Raw genomic sequence first — 21,467 nt, 5'->3', positions numbered from 1 at the left:
AAACTCTGCCCTCTTCTGAAGTTTCCTATTACTACTGAGGGTACCATTACTCTCCTAGTTACCCAAGCTCATAATCTAGGTGTCAACCTTGACTCCTCACCTGCATTCACTCCACCTATCTGTTGCCAAGTTTTGTTGTTTCTACCTTTATAACTTCTCTTACATACCTCATCTTCTCACTCACACAGCTGCTACCCTGGTAGATGCCCACATCTCTTCACCCCTGAACTACTGCCATAGCCTGCTGCTTGCTCTACCTGTCTCAAGTTTCTTCCCACTCCAATCCATCCATCACTCAGCTACCAAAGTGATCTTCCTGAAGTACAGTTCTAAGCATGGCACATCCCTACTCAGAAAAGTCTGGTGGCTCCTTCTGAGCTCTAGCATCAAATATAAAATGATCTGCTTGGCATTTAAAAGTCCTTTAGAACCTGTCCTCTTTCTACTTTTCTGAACTTGCTTTATTCCTTTCCATGTACTCCTTAATTCAGTGACACTGGCCTTAAGACATTCCATTTACCAGTTTGGTGCCCTTTCACCAGCAGCCTGTCATGCCTAGAATTCTCTCTCTCTTTCCTTGCTTCTACCTCCTAGTTTCCTTCAAGAATCACATTCCACCATCTGTAAGAGGCTTTTCGAAGTCTCCTGACTACTAGTGCCTTCCCTCTGAGATCTCCCATTTAGGCTGCATATATCTTGTATGTATAGAGTTGTTTATGTTTTCTCTTCTTTTAGTATGTGTATTCCTTGAGGGCAGGGACTACATTTTTGCCTTTCTTTGTATACCCAGCATGTAGCACAGTGCTTGGTACACAGTAAAAGCTTGTCAACTGATTGAGAAAGAGCAGCAGAGAAACAGCATGAGGAGATAATGACCTCCTCGTCAGCAGTAGGGACAAAGAGCCAGACTGAGGAGATACAAGGCATCAAGCCAGGCCCCTCGAACATGCAGGCCCACCTCTTCCTTCAAAGAGGTTTTAGCCAACATGAGGACTTTATACACTAGCCCTTAGAAGAGGAATTCCCAAATCTTGAAAGAACAAAAACTTGGACCTGTCACTTTACTGGTATTATGAGTCAGACAAATTGCCTAGATCCCTGAGGAGAGAAGATCACCGAACAACCCAAGAACTGTTTTGACTATCTACAGACTTGGGTACAAGTCCACTGTACCATTGTACTTTATGTTGGCTTAAATAAAACATGTCCTGAATTTGCTGTTTTATTAGTCTGAATTCTTACACTGTAGCTAAGGACCCTAGAGGACACACTAACTAAAGTCTGATGTTCCCAGGGGAAACCCTGTATGGAAACATGAGACTCCTATGACTGAATCCAGGCCACAACAGCCCAAAACTTCAGTTGTGAATGATGGTTTTGAAATGAAAGAAATGATTCAAAAGTAAAAAAAAGAATAAAAACAATCTATAGAGGCAGAGGGAAATTTTTAGCTGAGTTGAGTCTGATGAGTAGAAAAATGTAACATCTGTTAGTAGGTAGGTGGTATAGTGAACTTGAAGTCGGGAAGACCTGAGTTTGAATTTTGCCTTAGACATTTAACACATCTTAGCTGTGTGACCCTGGGCAAGTCACTTACCTCTCTCGAACTCAGTTTCCTCCTATGTAAAATAAGGATCATAAAAGCACCTACTTCACGGAGTTGTTGGGAGGATCAAGTGAGATAGTATGAAGTGCTTTACAAACCTTAAAGTGCTATGTAAATGACAGCTATTATTAAAAAAGGAAGGGAAGAATAATGACTGAACATTTCAAACTGAGTAATCTGTATGAAGCTCTTCTTATGGGGGGAGGGGAGGAATCGGACCTCATCCGGAGGAAGCAACTTCTTGTTCACATTTATAAAAGAGTTCATCCCACAATGATCAGCAACAGAAGAGATTTCTGGCTGTTGGTGCCTACCTAATTGGGGAATAGAGATAGCTACTTGCTGACATAATAAAGACGACAGAGAGGTTTTATTGAGACCTACGTGGGCCGCCTCCTGAGATCTCCCAAGCCTGACGACCGCTCCCAAATGCTGGTCATAGAGCCAGAAGAAACATTAGAAAGCATTACTTGGGATTGTGAACTCCAGAACAAGAAAGGGAAGAACTCGGGAATACAGATGGCATCTTCATTGCTGCTACCAACTAAAGGCAGAGGCTTCAGAAGAAAAAGGCAGATCTGGGAAGTGAACACCTAGTTAAGAGGTCTGAGAATGGAATTTGGATGTCTAGACCGGGGCTTAAAATAAGTATTTTGCCAGGGATAGAATGAAACTATTGAGGGCTGGTAAAAATACCCCTGCCTGAGAAAGAATCTAGTCAAGAAGTCTTTAAACAATAAAAGATCAGAGAATGAAGAGGACAAAATTAACTATATATAGTAGCTAATCCCGATACTATAGAGAGCAGCAGGTACAATAAAGGAAAAAAAAATCACAGAATTCTAGGATCTCAAAGTTGTTAGAGACTCTAGAACTTATTCAGACCAGTCCACATCTGAAGAAGAATCCTCTAGAAAGCAGTGTAATGTAGCAGAAAGAGTAATGCCCCTGGAGTCAGGGAACGTGGGTTTGTGACCTTGGCAAGGCACTTAAACTCTGGAGGCCAAAGTTTCCTCGACTATAAAATGAAGAAGTTGGACTATGACCCTTCTACAATATATCTAACAAGTAGTCATACAGACTTTACTGAAGATCTCCAGCAAGGAGAACCCACTATGTCTCTTGGAAGGCTATTCCATTTCTGGACAACTTTAATTGTTAGTGAGTTTTTCATTACTTCAAGTCCAAATGTGTCTTTTTCAACTTTCACCTATTGCTATTGGTTCTGTCCTCTGGGGACAGGGAGAACAAGGCAATCAGCTTTTCTTTCTCTCTCTTCCTCCCTTTGCCTCTGCCTGTCTCTTCTTCCCTTCTCTCTCAAATTTAATACTACTTCATATTTGAAGTACATTGAATACATTTATCAGGATATCTTTTCCCCTTTTCACTGCAGTCTCTTCTTCTAAGATAAATACCCACTGTTGCTCCGTTCAATCGAAGGAATAGATTTAAAGCCCTTCTTTATCCTGGCTTCCCTCCTATGGACACTATCCTGTATTTGTTGTATTTCCTAAAATTTGGTGCCAAGAAATACTTCAGAACTGTTCTACCCAAGGCAGAGTGCAAAACTCCCTAGTTCTCCACACTACACCTCTCCTCATACAGCTTGAAATTGTTCTGGCTTTCTTGGCTGCCATATCTTGTTGTTGACTCATACACTAAAACGTTCAGATCGTTTTTAAATAACCAATACTCTATAGGAACCAACATCTAATAAAAGATGTTAAAGTAAATCCACAGGAGTTAACAACCAAGAGAGAATCCCACAATAAAATCCATGATCGCAGATGTCTACAACAAAACACAAAATAAAGGCAATAAACAAAGTAAACCAGAGATTCTAAAGCACAAGGCAAATTTTACCTCATAGATATCACTGACACCTTATAGGATGACTCAGGACTAGACTACAGCTTTTCAAAAGTATGCCTTATTCCTAAAAGCAAAATAAATAAAATAGGCAGGGAGTAGCGTGGTATATTAAGAAGATATATTCATTTAAAGAGGCAATGTGGTATGGGGGAAAAAGAGATGGCCTTGGAACCAGGAAGACTGAACTACACTGTTCAAAGGTTGTCAGCGTTGCAGCAGTTGGGCAAGCCAGTGAAAAGAGCTTCCTGGGAGACATAAGATGGAACAGAAAGGAGCAGGAATTATGTTGACAAGCTAGGCTGAGGTAATGGGAATATCCAGCCACTGGAGAGTGGAGGGGAAGGGGTATAGAAATTAGAATTAAGGGCTCAAAGTTCTATTGTATCTGAAACAAATGGCTTGATCTGCAACTTAGACTCAGGTAATATCATGTCTTTGACCCTATTTGTGACTCAGAAGAGAGGAGAATATTTTGTTCTTTCAAGATTTGGGATATATTGGCACCCAAAGTCCCAACTGGAAGAAAAAGTCCAGACAAAGTTCTGTTGGGGGTCTGTCCTCTTGATGCTGTTCCAGTCTCCGATTCCAAGTCCTGAGGGGTGGCTGGGCAATAAAGCCAACAGGGTGGGGTCCCTGGGGGGTCCAAGGCACTTCTCCCACCCCTCCCTCCTGGGTCCCAAGCAGCCCAAGAGGGAGACAACAAAAAGGTGCACTTAGCTCTTTGCACTTAGCCCCAGGGCTAAATTCCAAGCCCTTGGGTTCCTGGTTGTCTAGCTCTGGCTGGTCTCTCCTGGCTTCTGCTGGAATCCAGATCTCGATGTAGGCAGTTCTCCACCTTTGCATTCACCTCAAGGTTCCCAAGAAGGCAGTCAATATGTGGGCAGCCACCATCAGCTTTTTCCTCTCTCCTCACCAGCTGCTCCTGCCAAATCTGCACAAAGGCCATTCTCTGCTTTTTCTCTGACGTCTGTATGAAGGCAGTTCTCTGCTCCTGTTCCAAAGCTCCTCATACAATATAATCTCAAAACATTTGCCCTTTCAGCACAGTCCTCCAGAGCTAGGCTTATCAGCTCAAGCTCTTGAAAGTAGGGATTATCTCCCAGGGCCCCTGCTCTGGGCCCCCAGGAAACCATTCCCAATACTTCCACCGGGCCTTTGTTGCTCCTGGGGCTCCACAGAATCATAGCCACCCCAAGCACAAAGAGCAATCCAAAAACTAGGAAACATTCAACCACCCCAATACCCCAAAATGCCATACTTTCCTTTTAATCTGCAGATCCTTCCATGACTACACCATTTATTGCAATAATCTGGCTAGCAACTGCTGTGGGGGTGAAAAACCAACACAAGCCCAACAGCAAGAACACTGCAAGCACAGGTTCTTTTGATCTGCTTTACTAGGGAAAGTAGCGTTAATGGGGTTAACAGTCTTATTTCAAGCCAACATACAAATATCATTCACAGTTCAGGGGTAAAAGATCAACCCCCTGAACTTCAAAGCAAATACAAACAAAAAATAACAAACATCAACAGAATACCTTGTCTGATTCAAATCACAGTACATAGTTAGCAGTACCAACATCTGGGTTGCAAAGCTAGGGGGCAGTTTGCAGCTTGCCCAGAGTCTCCACATCAACACACCTCCAGGAGTGAGAGCCCCCGCCCCAAGCAAATAGCTCTGTCCTCTCTTTTTATACACTCTTTAGCCATCATAAAATGTCATCTGAGTGACCAGAACTTGGGCTCCTACTGTTGGCTCTGGTCTTAGCAACTTCCCTTAGGACCCTGAGGGCTTCACACCCACATAAGCTTAGAATCTAGTAGATAGAGGTTTGGGCCTGGGGTTTAGCACATAGTAAGACTCAATCAAAGACACCCAACTTAATTGATATCACAGAAGGAAACAAAAGTATCCTTGCAGGAATTAATACTGAAAGTGTACCTTGTAGGAGGCAAGTGTTCCAGGAACTAGGGAGGGAGGGAGACCATTCTTGGCACAGGAATCAGCCTGGACCAGAGGGGGAAGAGGCAATAGAATGCCATGCCCAGGTACAATGTACAATCTCTTTAAGGTCCTTTAAAAATAAATTTAGTGCTGAAAAGGGCCCCCAAAAAGTGCTTTTGTTAAATGAAAATATTTAAATCGACTGTTAAAGAATGTAAGCCATTATTGTGATTACAGATAGATATTTTAGTGACTGAAATGAACAGGAAAGGAACTTTTGTTTAATATAATCTGCTAACAAGTTTCCTTAACTTTTTATTATGTCACAGAATCCGTTGGCAGTCTGGTGAAGTCTATGTACAGAATAAAATATGATACAGGGGATTACAAAGAAAACCAATTATATTTGAAATGCAGTGATCAGAATATTAAGAAATCAAGTTCATGGACATCAGGTTAAGAACTCCTGTGCTAAAACATATGGACAGAAAAACACAATTTTCAGATGGGATTTGAGCGGTTTGCGATAGAAAATGAATGACAGCATTCACAGAAAGACATAAATCACCTTGTGAAAGATGTAGGGTGATGATCTGCTTGAATGCAAACAATCTAACGATTTTAAAGCAGGGGTTTTTAGCCTTAGAATAAATTTCAGGGGGAACGATAACTTGAGTGGAAAAAATAAATTTTATTTTCACTAACTTCTAACTGAAATTAAGCATTTTCTTTATTTAAAAGCATGGAAAATATGAACACAAAGAAATAGTTTAGGGAAGAAAAAGAAATTGAGCGATGTATTAAAAACTTAAAGAGTTGCAGCTCATCATGGTCCCTCAGTCATTTGCATACAACTATTTACAACTTGATAGGTTAAAACAAAAGAAATGAGAAATCATAATTATTTTAAGACTAAGATATCATTTAAAAAGTATGGTGAGTTATTAGTAAAAGGGACTCCAGGACTCCCTTGAGCCAAGAGACTTAAGCCATTTTAAGGAATATGAGAAAGAGGAGGAAACTGAGGCAGAAGAATTAAAAACCTAATAGACAAGGATAAAAACAACATGAGGTCAAACATATCTTGTTAATGCTCTTTGCTATAGTTCCTGACTGGCTGAATGAAGGCTGCAAGTTCCATTACTGCCCTCCAGTGCCACCTAAAGTTTATGAGTCAGATTTTCCAAAAATTTCACGGACTCTTTCTCTCTTAAGAGGGAAAGCAGAAAGGGGGAAGAATGGTACTGTGGCTGCTTTACCGTATAAGAGGTGATGAGGCTGATTTTGCCTTACCCAGGGAATCAATTGAACTATTTGCTGTGAGTTCTATTCTGACTGGACAGTGCTGCACCCTGGAAAATGAAGAGTTCGCTGGATTGGTCCATATTGTCAGAGGCAGCTTGTGTAATGAATTTTGTAGCTTTCCAACTTAAAGAAAACTACTGTTCCCATTAAGAGGTAACACTTTCTAAGGATGACTGTAACTTGAAATAACTTGTAAAGGCTAAGCTAGAGTACAGAAGAGAAAGGAATGACTAACTGGAAAGTAGTGAGATGCAAAAGAAGATCAATTAAGAAGCGGTTTTAAAAAAATATAAAAAAATAAATTAAGAAGAGGTTTAGCGTCCTGGGTATGTTCCTGAATGGACTAATGACATCAAAGCCTGCAGTCCAGAGTTGTAAGTCAGGTCAAACAAGCACCAGCCCTGGAGTCAGGAGGACCTGAGTTCAAATGTGGCCTCAGACACTTGACACTTACTAGCTCTGTGACCCAGGGCAAGTCACTTAACCTTGACAAGTCAGTTACCTTGCCCCCTTAAAAAAGTTATGTCAGACATATGAGTTTTCTTCCCACATACGCATCCTTTCCAGATTCCTGTTCATAGGTTCCCAAAGCGGGCGATACCACCCCCAGGGGGCACTGGAATGCTCCAAGGAGGGGGCAGTAGTAGCTTCGGGTGCAATAGGGGAGTGCTGAACAAAAATAAGGGAGCCATGGAACCATAAGGAAAGGAGAGAAGAAAAGTTCGAAAAACCATTGTTTCATCTGTTGTGCAGCAGAGTTAAAGCTGTAGTGATTACATTATTTTCCAAATAAACACAGATCAGGGGTCAACTCCATGGACAGGTCTTAAGAAGCACGTGTTGGCAGGCAATGCGCCATATTGTTGGGAAGTCCAGCATGCACTGGCAGGAATATGTACATGTAAACAAGTCATTAGACTTGTTTACAATAACACGATGCAATATTGCATCATCAAAATTTCAATGCAGGAAAACACACCATCTTATAATAAATTTTTATATTTAACATGCATCATTTTAAAAAAACATTTTTTTGAAATGACATAAATTTCAAAAAAAACATTAAAGGGTTAAAAGGTAGATTTCCAGGGGGACACTGAGTAATTATTTTTTTTTTGAAAAGGGGCAGTAGGCCAAATAAGTTTGGAAACCTCTGCTGTAAATGTATGTCAACTCTCCTCCACAGATATTGAATGCGTTGGTAGAGGTGCGTGACCAAGGTTTATATGTGAACTTTGATGTATTTTATTGTCCATGTACTTAATATATGAGTACCTATGATATTATTATTTCTTTTGTCTTATTAAGGAAATGGTTATATTTAATATTTTAGAAGTGTCATTATTGTGAGTGATGGTTACTTTAACTAGAAATGCATAAGCTGGGGTTTTAAGAGCTAGAGTGGTGAATAACGGAAGTGTATTTCCTCTCAAAAAGGTTACCCCTAGTACATGAACAATTGTGAGTATAACCGTATGGTGGTGGTCTGTCTTTGTGAATCTAGACCTGTAAAAGCAAACTGGAGTGGGCAAGCCATACCACATGCTCTTCACCATGTGAGCGGAAACCCAACTTGTGCTATACAGGGAACAACAAGTGGGCCAGTTTCACTGTGAACTTATGAGAAGAGAAATTTGCAATCAACTTAAAAAACAACACCAAGCTGGGGCCAGTCTGGGAGGATTTTAAGTGAAAGACAGAGATTAGTGTATGCTATCCTAGACTCAACAGGGAATCACTGAAGCTTGCAAAGGGAAATGATCTGGTCATGTTTGTTCTTAGGAGCATCCGTGTCATAGTTTTGTGGAGAACTGGTTCAAAAGAGGTGATGTGGTCCAGAGTTAGGACAGCTGTGGTGGGAGTAGAAGGAACAGGTAGAACATGAGAGATGCTCTAAAGGGAGAATCAATAAGACCTGGAAACTTATTGGATGTGGGAGGGGGGGAAGGGAAAGAGTGAGAGCGAAGAGTAGAGGATGGGCTTATCTGTGTTTAAAGTGAGGACTTTGGATCACATAGATTAAGTGACTTGCCCATGATTACACAATTATGAAATGTCTGAGGCAGAATTTGAACAAATGTCTCCTGACTCAAAATTAAGCACTCTATCCAAGCTACCTCTCAAGCAGTCTGGTGGCCCCAAACTGGCAGAATAAGGTAATCAGGAACATAGCAGGAATGCTATAGTTTTTCCTTCCCATCACCTTATATCTGAAATTCAGATGTTACTCACAAGAATCCAGCAGCATAGGAATCAGAGAGATTGTTTGTGCCTCCGGCTGAGGTGGTTACAACACCCTCAAGCCAAATCTTCTTCCCTGGGGTATATGTGTTTACCACCTGTTCATAAAACAAAAGCCACGAAAATTATGAGAAAATGAACCTCTTCTCCTTGCATACCAGAGAAAACACATTGCCCTTTAGTAATTAAAACCTTCCTGTGTGCTCTTCCTAGATCTTACCCCTGTATTGGGCGCTCCTAAATGAGAAGATCTGCAAGCTGATAGTCTGCACATGCTAGGAACTTTTCTGTATATCCTTCAAAGCTGGGCAGAAATGAGGAGTATCATAGCAAGGGCTCATTAAGTACCTACTGTCTTGCCAATCCCTGAGCTAGGTGGTAAGGACAAAGAGAGCTAAAACAAAATTTCTCCCTTCATTGAATTTAAAACAGTGGATAAGACAAAAAGAAAGAGAACTATGATACAAAATGTTACATGGTTATTGTGTTAGAAAGTTGCACAACAAAATGCTATAGAAGAGTAGAGGAGTGAGAATGCTCCCAGATCCTCTGGACAATATCACTATCTCAGGCTCCAGTCCAAGGACTATAATACCGAATGATTCAGTTATAACTTTTTCACTAAAAATTTATGAAGTATTTATGTGGTACCTTTGTCTTTTCCAGAAGATATTAACTTAAAAAAGATGAAAACTCAGAAGGAAAAATGAATCTCTATATACAGATATAGGGAAAAGGGGAAAAACACAAAATAAACCAAAACAAAAGTTCTCCAATAATGAATGTGGATCACAAGTTGAAAATGAATCAGCATGGCAGGTTATTAAAATATGGTATGTATTATTAATATTGGAACATATCAAACATGAAAGTCCTACCTGGGACACGCAAGGTAACCTTTCTTACTGATTAATTTTATTTATTGTTTTCTACTATTAACTTAAACCAAAAAAGAAAATTTTCACATATGCAGCACAAGACAAAAGGAGATTCTACATATGAAACCATGAATCTGCACATCATACTGCTTGTTTTTTTTAAAGGATGTAATAAATTCCATGTTACTTTCAAAGCTGTCCTACTCATCTGCACTTCATTCTGAATTTCCTTCTGTTCTATTTGTGTATTTTATATTTCAATGGCCTTTTTGGGCATCACTCTTGCTAACATTCTTTTCTCCTGAGCTTTCTTCCAAATTAAAAATGGAAAGAAAGGGGAAAAAACTTTGTAACAAATCAGTCAACTAACATTTATTAAAGACTTACTATCATATACCAGGTGCTGTATTAACCTCTGGGGACAAAAAGAAAGACAAAAGATGGTCCCTGCCCTCAAGGAACTCACAGTCTAACGGGGAAGAAAACATACAAACAAATATGTTCAAATAATATATATCAGGAAAAATTGGAGATAATCAACAGAAGGAAGGCATTAAGGGGGAATGGGAAAAGCTTCTTGTAGAAGGAGGAATTTTAGCTGGATTGTGAAGGAAGCCAGGGAAGCCCACAAGGTGGAAATGAGGTAGGAAAGAATTCGAGGTATAGGGGATAGCCAGGAAAAACGTCTGGAGTCCGAAGATGGGGTATTTTGTTGAAGAAATGGCAAGAAGGCCAGTGCTACAGGGTCACAGAACAGGTGGCGGGAGTAGTAGCAAGGAATAAGAAGGTTGGAAAGTAGAATGGGGAGAAGTTATGAGGAACTTTGAATTGTAAAAAGAAGTTTTATATTTGATCCTGGATGTGACAAAGAGCTGCTGGAGTTTATTGAATGGAAGATTTGGGGGAAATAACGTGGTCAGACCCATGCTTTAGGAAGATCAATTTGACAGCTCATTGGAAGATGTACTAGAATAGTGGGAAGCTTGAGGCTGGTAGACCAACCAGCAGGCTATTGAAATAGTCCAGGCATGAGGTGATGGGGGTCTCCAGCAAGACAGTGACAGTGTCAGAATAGAGAAGAGATCTTATAAAAGTAAAATTGACAGGAATTGGCAACAGACTGCATATGGGTGTGTATGTGAGAGAGTGAGGAATTGAGGATGACACGTAGGTTGCAAACCTGGGTGTCTGGGAAGATGGTCATATCCTTGACAAGAATAGAGGAGTTCAGAAGAGAGGAGGTTGGGGACAGGGGTAGGGATGGGAAGATAATGAGATTGGTTTTGGTCATGTTGAGTTTAAGATGTCTATGGGACATCCAATTGAAGACATCCATTAGGAGACTGGAGGTCAGCAGAGAAGTTAGGGCTGGATAAATAGATGTGAGAACTATCAGCATAGAGACGATATCCATGGAAACTGAAATGAATCTATATAACATCCATATCCAAAAATTTATATCTCTGCATCCTTAGTTTATCATCACTTGGTATGGAGATGGGTAATTTTATCACAGCTCCTCTGGAGACATGTTGATCATTGCACTGATAAGAATTCTTAAATCTTTAAAGTTGCTTTTCTTTACAGGAATGTACTTCTATAATTCTTTTTTAGGTCATGCTCATTTCACTGTGCATCAATGCATACTACTTAGAATTCTCTGTAACTGTCTCTTTCACAATTTCTTACAGAGTAATAATATCCTATTACATTCATGTACCATAATTGTATAATCATTCCTCAGCTGTCTAAGAGGCAATCTAAGGTACTCTCTTAAATTCTAATTCTTTGATTTTCTTTTTACTCTTCCTTTCAGCATGAGAAGAAGTTGGTTCTACCTGTGACTATTCAAACTGAATCAAGTGAGCTAGCATTTATTAAGCGCATACTATGGAACAGGCACTGGTGTAAGCACTGGGGATACAAAGAAAGGTAAAAGACAATCCAGCTCTTGAAGAGCTCACAGTTTAATGGGGGAGATAAAATGCAAACAACTATACACAAACAAGCTATACAGAGAAATTGGACTTAACCAATAGAGGGAAGGCACAAAGATAAAGGCTTCATATGGAAAATGGAACTTTAGCTGAGACTTGAAGGAAACCAGGGAAGACAGGAGATGAGGATGATGAGGGAAAGAATTCTAGAGATGGGAGTGTCTTGTCCAAGGAAGGGGGACAGTGACGCTGGATTGCTGAGCATATCATAGAGTAAGGCCTAAAAAGGCAGGAAAGGTAGGAAGGGACTAGGTTATAAAGGGCTTTGGATGCCAAACAGAGGATTTTATATTTGACCTTGGAAGTAATAAAATAACAGGGTGACATGATCATATCTATGCTCTAGGAAGATCAACTTGACAACTTAGTAGAGGATAGAATGGAGGAGGGAAATCCACAAACACACTAGGGCAATAGTTCAGGCACGAGGTACTGAGAGTCCTCACCAGGGTGGTGGCAATATCAGTGTAGAGAAGGGGCATATACAAGACAAGTTATGAAGGTAGAAATAGCCATCTAATTTTCAAGCCTGGGTGAGAAATTCAGAAGACGGGAGGGTTTTGGGGGGAAAGAGAATGAGTTCAGTTTTTGGACATGTTGAACTTAAGGTATCTATGGGATTCTGAGGTATACCACCTCATACGTATCAGATTAGCTAACATGACAGAAAAGGAAAATAACAAATACTAGAGGGGATGTGGGAAAATTGGGCACTAATATATTGCTGGTAAGGTTGTGAACTGGTCCAACCATTTTGGAGAACACTTTGAAACTATGCCCAAAGGGCTAATATACCCAAAGAGATCAAAGAGAAAGGAAAAAAGACATATATATGTGTGTATATATATATACATATATATGTGTGTATATATATACATATATATGTGTGTATATCTATACATATATACATATACATACATACATACATACATATATGTATACACACACACAAAAAAAACCATAGCACTTCTTTTTATTGAGGCAAAGAATTGGAAATTGGAGGGATGCCTGTCAATTGGGGAATGACTAAACAAGTTGTAGCATATGATTGTGATGGAGTACTATTGTGCTTTAAGAAATGATGAGGGAGATGGTTTCAGAAAAATCTGGGAAGACTTATATGAACTGATGCAAAATGAAGGGAGTGGTGGTACCAGGAGAACACTGTCCCCAGTAATAGCAACACTGTAACAATGATTGACCGTGAAACACTTAGTTTCTCTGATCAAGAATGATCCAAGACAAATTTTGAAGGACTTATGATGAAAAATGTTATACAGAGAAATGATAAAGTCTGAGTGTAGTTGAAGCATAATTTTTACTTTATTTATTTTTCTTGCTTTTCTGGGCAACATGGCTAAAACAGACATATGGTTTTGCATGTTTTTACATGGATAATGGATATCACATTGCTTGCCTTCTCAATGGGTGGGATGGAGGAGGGGGAGGAAAAGAATTCAGAGCTCAAAATTTTGAAAATGTTACAAAGCAAAAATTATTCATTTATTTTAAAAATATATCTATGAGACATTCAGTTTCAGATGTCTGGAAGGTGGAAGTTCAAGAATGAAGGCTGGGACAGAAGGTAAAGGCTAGATAAGTATATATGAGAATCTTACCTATACAGATAATTGAAATCATGGGAACTGATGGGATCACCAAGTGAAATAACATAAAGTGAGAAGAAAAGAGGGTCCAAGATAGAGCTCTGGAGGACGCTCAAAGTTAGCAGATGTGATATAGATGAAGATTCCACAAAGGAGACAGAGATGAAGTGGTCAGACAGGAAGAGGACCAAAAGAGAGTAGTGTCACAAAAACCTTGCGAGAAGAGTATCAAGGAGGAGAGGGTGATAAAGTATGTTAAAAGCTGTAAAGAAGTCAACCTCTCTATGTACTATCTCTTTTAACCCTGCCTTTCCCATTTCTTCTTGTTTCCTTGCCAAGATTGATATATTTCAGAAAGCTAAGCAGCATAGTTGAGAGTGTTGGACTTGAGAATCAAGAAGACCTGAGTTCAAATCCTGCCTCAGATACTTAATAGACAGTATAACCTTGGGCAAGTCACTTAACCTTTGGAGATAATAATAAAAGAAACTACCTCATGAGGCTCTTCTGAAGAACAAATAAGATGATATATACAAAATACTTTACCAAACTTCAAGAGACATAGAAAAGCCAGCTATTATTTCTCCAGCAAACTGTTTGTGTGTGCAGGTATGTGTTCTATCCTCCTTTGTCCCCTCTGGATGAGAGTGGGGTTATTCTGATTCTCATTCCTCCTACTTTTTCCTCCAATTCAGTATATTTTAAACATATTTCAATTGTGAGAAAGAGCAACATCCTCCCTACTACATTAGCTTATTCTTTTTTCCCCTCTCATATCCATCCCTTCTTCAAACCCTCAAAACTGAAATGACCCACTCCCAGGACCTTGGGTTTTCTTAATTAACTTTCCCAATAACCTTTGGAAACACTGAGGTTCTGAATGACACTTGTTTCTTCTCCATTAGATGTTAACACTACATCATCATATAGCTCAAATAAAGGTACTTTTCTAAGTTTCTCTGGATTCTTGTATTTGTATTTCAAAGTTGTTATTCAGCTCTATTAAATCATCAGAAATGCTTGAAAATCCACTATTTGAATAAAGGGCAATTTTTTTTCCCTAGTCAGCTTTGAAGGCTATATTATTCCTGGTTCTAACTATCTTGGCAAGATGGCAGGGAGAAGCCAGGAAGTTGCCTGAGCTTTTTCCAGTTTCCCTCAGAAACAATTCTAAATCAAGCATCTAAAAGAACTCTGAAGTGATGAAATCCATAAAAAGGACACAGTGAAACAGTTTTCCAGACCAAGATAACTTATAAGGACTTTAGGAAAGGTCTTTCTCACTTGGGTAAAAGGTGAGCAGAGCCCAGTGCAGGCAGTGTCCAGGCTAGCCAGCAGGAGGCTCTTAGCCACAGTGTAGATCAGCAACTGAGGCCCCACTGTCCTGGCTCAACAGGCCAGTGGCAAAGCAGACCAGCTGTGAGGCCTCCAGCCCCAGCACAGCAAACAATCTACCAGTCCCAGAACCCAGGACACAACAGGTGCAACTAGGCCAGGCCACCCTAGTGTAAGAGACAAGAGACAAGCCACCAGCCCCAGAGTCCCCAGCACAGAAAGCCAGTGACTAGGCGCCTTGTCCTGAGTGCAAGAAGCTCAGGACAGTGCCCCCTATACCTTAGGAGCAGAGCTCAATTTTTAAAAAATGAGCATAAACCAAAAGCTATTATGACGACAAGGGAGATTCAAACACAAACTCAGGAAGATGGCGGCTGGAAAGCAGGGACTTGCGTGAGCTCCCCTCCCAGGTCCCTCCGAACACCTATAAAAATGGCTCTGAACCAATTCTAGAACTGCAGAACCCACGAAATAGCAGAGGGAAGCAGGGCTCCAGCCCAGGACAGCCTGGATGGTCACGGGGTAAGGTCTATCACACAGAGCTGGGAGCAGAGCGGAGCAGAGCCCAGTGTGGGCTGCACCCGGACCAAACAGACCAGGAGCCGGGTGGAACAGGCCCTAGCGCCCTGAATTAGTGAGCTGTGGCAGTTACCAGACTTCTCAACCCACAAACACCAAAGACAACAGAGAAGGTTAGTGGGAAAAGCTGCTGGAACAAAGTGGAAGGAGTTCTCGGCTTAGCCACCGCCCCAGGGGAGGCACAGGTGGTGCAGCTCTGAGGCTGCTTCCAGAGCTACAGCTGCTGTTGCTTCCAGCCCCAGGCCCACCTGATGGGAGGAATTAAGTGGTGGATAGGAGCAGGAGTGCAGAGCCTGCTTGGATCTCAGTAGTGGTCCAGCTTGGGGGTTCCTGGGGGAGGAGGAGCGCTGGTGTGGCAGAGCTTGCTGTGTAGAAATAGCTCTGAAAACAACAGCGCAGCCCCTCAAGCTTGGGACAAAGTACTCTATACTCTACAAGCAATCCTACCCCAATGAGAAACTCAAGGGTCAAGTAAATTGGCTGGGAACAAACACAAACTCAGAAGACGACAATAACGTCAAAATGCCTACGTGCAGAGCCTCAAGGGGAATAAGAATTGGTCTCAAACCCAAAAAGTCCTTTTGGAAGAGCTAAAAAAGAATTTAAAAATCAAGTAAGAGAGGTAGAAGGGGAAAAGAAATGAGAGTCATACAAGAGAAGTATGAAAAAAGAATGACCGGCTTGGAAAAGAAAGCACAAAAATTGACCAAAGTAAACATCTTTAAAAGTAGAAGTGGCCAAATGGAAAAGGAGGTACAAAAGCTAACTGAAGGAATTTCTTAAAAATTAGAATTGGGCAAGTGGAAGCTAATGACTCTATGAGATATCAAGAATCAAACAAAATTTAAAAAGTGAAAAAATAGAAGAAAATGTAAAATATCTCACTAGAAAAACAACTGACCTGGAAAATAGGTCCAGGAGAGATAATTTAAGAATTATTGTACTACCTGAAAGAAATGATAAAAAAGAGCCTGGACAGCATCTTTCAAGAAATTATCAAGGAAAACTGCCCTGATATTCTAGGATGAGAGGACAAAAAAGTCATTGAAAGAATGCACCGATCACCCCCTGAAAGATCCCAAAATGAAAACTCCAAGGAATGTTGTAGCCAAGTTCTAAAGCTATCAGGTCAAGGAGAAAATACTACCAGCCACCAGAAAGAAAACAATTCAAATATCAATGACTCACAGTCAGGATTATACAGGATTTAGCATTTGTTACATTAAAGGATCAAAGGGCTTTGAACATAATATTCTGGAAGGCAGAGGAGCTTGGATTATAACAGAGAACCACCTACCCAGCAAAACTATTATCCTTCTGGGGAAAAGATGGGCATTCAATGAAAGAGGGGACTTTTAAACTTTCCTAATAAAAAGACCAGAGCTGAAAAGAAAATTTGATTTTTACATACAAGACTCAAGAGAAGCATAAAAAGGCAAACACGAAAACAAACAAACCATATTCAATAAAGTATTCAAGAAGGTTAAACTGTTTATATCCCTACATAGGAAGATGATACTTGTAACTCTTAAGAACCGTATCTCTACTAGGGCAGTTAGAAGGACTTAGAGGGTGCAGGTATAAGTTAACTTTGATGTGATGAAAAAAAATTAAGGGGTTAAAAAAAAGGATTGTACTGGGAGAAGAGGAAAGGGGAGACAACAGAATGGGGTAAATTATTCACATGAAGAGGCATGAAAGACCAGTCACAGTAGAGGGAAAGAAGAGAGGAGGTGAGCATTAAAGAAGTAGGAGAGAAAGGGGGAAAGAAAGTGGGGGGCTGATAGAAAGTAGGGCAGATTAGGGAGGCAGTGGCCAAAAGCAAAACACTGGTGAGGAGGGTTAGGGTGAAAAGAGAGAGAGAGAGAGAGAGAGAGAGAGAGAGAGAGAGAGAGAGAGAGAGAGAGAGAGAGAAAAGTATAAACAGGGGGAAAATAGGATGGAGGGAAATACATAGTAATCATAAATGTGAATGTGAATGGGATGAACTTTCCCATAAAACAGAAGTGGATAGCAGAGTGGATTAAAGACCGGAATCCTACAATATGTTGTAGGATTTGAAGCAGAGACATCCAGACTAAAAGTAAAAGGCTGGAGCAGAATATACTATGCTTCACCTGAAATAAAAAAGGCAAGGGTAACAATCCTACCCAATCCTGATCTCAGACAAAGCAAAAGCAAAACTGGAATTAAAAGAGACAAGCAAGTTTTGAAACTATATCTTGCTAAAAGGTACCATAGACAATGAGGTAATATCAATACTACACATTTATGCACCAAGTGGTATAGCATCCAAATTCTTGGAGGATAAGTTACAGAAAGAAATAGAGAGCAAAACTATACCAGTGAGGGACTTCAACCTCCCTCTCTCAGAACTAGATAAATCTAACCACAAAACAGACAAGAAAGAAATTAAGGAGGTAAATAGAATTTTAGAAAAGTTAAATATGATAGACCTCTGGAGAAAACTGAATGGGGACAGAAAGGAATATACACCTTTTTCTCAGTGGTACATGGCACCTAAACAAAAACTGCCCACATAATAGGGCATAAAAACCTTACAATCAAAAGTAGAAAGGCAGAAATATTAAATGCATCCTTTTCAGGTCATAATACAATAAAAATTACATGTAATAAAGGGCCATGGAAAGATAGATTAAAAATTAATTGGAAATGAAATAATATAATCCTGAAGAATGAGTAGGTCAAACAACAAATCATAGAAACAATCAATAATTTCATCAAAGAGACTGATAATAATAAGACGACATATAAAAATTTATGGGATGCAGCCAAAGCAGTACCTAGGGGAAATTATATTTCTCTAAATGCTTACATGAATAAAACAGAGAAAGAGAAGAACAATGAATTGCGCATGCAATTTAAAAAGCTAGAAAAATATTAAATTAAAAATTCCCAATTAAACACCAAATTAGAAATTCTGAAAACCAAAGGAGGAGATTAATAAAATTGAAAGTAAGAAAACTGGTGAACTTATAAATAATGTGAACTGAGCAGTTTCTTTCCATTCTCAATGCCATCTTGGCTGAAAATCCAAGATAATTTTTTTTACTTATTTTTACTTAACTGAGTTCTCAAAGGCAAGTATGAATTCGGGTAAAGCAATAGCTTGATATCCTCATAACAAGAAGGAAAAATAGATATACATCTGGAAGGACTCAAAGAAGACACCTAATTCAATATCCTCATTTTAGAGATGAATTAAGTATGGATTAATTAAAGTGATTGATCAATAAGTAATTATTAAGCATCTATGTGCCAGACATTGTGCCAGAATACAAAGACAAAAATGAAATAGTCCCTGCCCTCTAAGACATATTCTCAGAGAGCTTTAATGACTTGCTCAAGATCACAGATAAGGGGCAGAGCTGGGATTCAAACTTGTAAGATAATCCATATGTGAAACAAAGACCTGGCTCTTTGTTAATCCAGGGGGCTTTGGGTAAGATTGGACAGGACTGGGCCTGAAGACTACATTCCACACTATCTTTCTAGCTAGTGTCTAAGTGAACCTGGTTATCTCAATGACTTATGCCTCTGGCTTGAGTCTGGTAAGCATGGCTCCTGGTGGCTAAGGTTCAAATCCAAGGCAGAATGATGCCTTGTGGGTGAGGCTTAGTGGCATAGAACGTTATCATTCTAGCTTTAATCCTGGTGACTCTGATCTAGTTCAGGTATACATGCTCCACAATATTGGAGGACAGTCAGCTTTAGTCCAGGGTGGTTATCCCTATTCCACTTCAGTGTGGCTCCAATCTGGGTCAGGATGGGTTTATAGCTATATAAGGTATGCTAAACTACTGGCTTCTAATCCCTATGCCTGGCCTAGGAGTTGGACAATCTTGCCCCTAAGAGTGAAGATTTATGTCATTTGTACAATTTCTCATAAACAGAGGAAAGGGTTGTGGCAGACGTTCATATAATTTCTTTCCCCAGAGACCTAAAATTTAATGGAAACAAGGGGATGTATTAGAACATTTTTGTCATGACTCCCTGTCCTGTAAATACAAAGGAGAGCGAGAGGGATTAGATTTGTGGTTTTATGCTAAGACTTTTGCATGATGCAGTAGATAGAGAATGGCTTGGAGGTAGAAAGAGCTGTGTTCCAGTCCAGCCTCTGACACATACTGTGGTTATATGAGCAAAGGCAAGTCATTTAACCTCTCAGTGTCCCAGGGAACTCTCTAAAACTACAAATACAAACTAGCATTAAATAAAAATGAAGTTGCCTATAAGCTTAGACCCACATTTTAAAAAAATTCACATTCCTACTGTCTTGGTTTGTTAGCCCCTACCCTGAACCATCCAAGATACTGTCTGGGGCTGACTTGACTGGCCCTCCTGCCACTGTCTCTCTTCCTCCTCTCCCTGTTTCACTACATGCCCATCTGCTCTGACTCTGTATCTCTCTGGGACTATGTTCTCTCTCCCAATCACACTGGAATTAAGCCTGAGAACAAAGAGCCCAGCACAAAAACAAACCTGGGCCTCAACAGGTTTCCCATCTCATAGGAATCAATGTCTGATGGCCCTGTCATCCACAATTCCCTTCAAATATTTAAACAAAAATACTAATGAAATGCTTGCAAAAACATGTTAAAAGTATAATCTCATTTTATTCAGACTATCTTACTGTATAGAAGCATAAATATATACATGTAGACATTATATAAGTGGAATATCCAAAGTAAAATGTCTTTGTTAAAAAAGGACTGATTGCCATATGAATTGTATGTAAATGCTGTATACACATTTAGCATGTCCTGTTGGTGGAAAGAGTTTCATTACACAGTACTAGACATTATAATGTTATTAATAGGATTCAGCCTGTATCATAGCACTACATTTACATGGTGTTACAGACAGAACAACAGAAACTAATTTTAACTACTGCACTATAACAGAGTTGCCCAGGGCTTCCTTACACCAGCCAGATCTCCTCACGTCCAGGAGAGATTTTAATATATGCGCTATCAGGTAGAATGATGATGGAATTACAATTTTGGTGCGTTAAGATATCTCCCACTGATAGCTTACTTAAATACTTCAAGGATCTATGATTTCTTCAGTTTTCCTAAGTTATGGCAAATTTTTCAAAAACTAATTCCCTGTGGTCAGTGTTCTGCTAATGAGCCTCCAAAACTTAAATGTCTCGTCTGTGGACAATAGCCTCTTGCCTGTCCAGTACTTGAAGACTTTCCAGACTGGTAGGGGCAGCCAGGAGCTTTCGCTCTATTCTCATAACCTTTGAGAATGAAAGGTGACCTTCCTGCAATGGAGAAGCATCAATGTAGGACTCCAAGGAAGTTTCAAGAATTTTGTAGCTTAAAAAGCTAATGTGCCATTGACACATCTTTTCAGTTTCACTATATATATTTTCACTATATATTTTCAGTTTCACTTGTTTTGGATCTAAGTATTTTTAAGCGAAATAACTGAGTAGTGTAACAGGTTTCTCTGTTATCTGTAATTGAATAAAACAAAGATAATTCAGTAAAACTTTGATTTTCTAGAGAGCAGAAATTTAGGGGAATTTAGGTATTCTGGTAATATTTAGGTATTAAATAAACATCCTTTGCACAAAGAGTAACAAGAAAAACAGCTCAGAAAAAAAGAGCCCCAAACCCAAAAATGCTGGTCAGTTCACCAGAAGGAAAGAATCATCTAATTGGCTGGTGATGACTATAAAAGACCCTCCTTTCCAAGCAAAAGCCAAGTAGTGTGGAAGAAGCAACCTGAGACAGGAGAGAGAAGAAAATCATGTAGAAAAAAGAGAACAGTACAGATTAGAAGGAGTGGCAGCTAGGTGGAGTAGAATTTAGAGTTATTAACAGTGGCAGCCAGCAACAGACACCCTGAGAGAAGAGAAGTTGGCCAGTATCCAACAGAAGGCAGAGCAGTTCTATGGTCTAGACAACTACCCGTAAGACAAGAGTCTAAGGTATATCAATTATCACATTTCAAGGCATCCCAAGAAGTACAGTTCAGAAGCTGAGAGATACCATAATCAAGGGGCTGGAGCAATTGAGCTGTGGAATAAAGATGAGAGGAGCTGTTGTCCAAAACTCTATTAATGGCATG

General features: G+C 39.9%; 1 protein-coding gene across 1 annotated transcript in view; it reads right to left on the bottom strand.

Moving 5' to 3' along the window:
* The window catches only part of HPSE2 (heparanase 2 (inactive)), a 746,397-nt gene that overhangs the window by 170,511 nt on the left and 554,419 nt on the right, over positions 1-21,467 (bottom strand). Inside the window, exon 8 of the mRNA XM_036736909.1 lies at positions 8,961-9,067. Within this exon, the coding sequence (XP_036592804.1) occupies positions 8,961-9,067 (107 nt within the window). The remainder of the gene's footprint in view (positions 1-8,960; positions 9,068-21,467) is intronic.

Source organism: Trichosurus vulpecula, chromosome 8 (genome assembly GCF_011100635.1).
Source record: "Trichosurus vulpecula isolate mTriVul1 chromosome 8, mTriVul1.pri, whole genome shotgun sequence".
In the NCBI taxonomy this organism is placed as follows: Eukaryota; Metazoa; Chordata; class Mammalia; order Diprotodontia; family Phalangeridae; genus Trichosurus; species Trichosurus vulpecula.
This window is presented reverse-complemented; position numbering and strand designations above follow the sequence as displayed.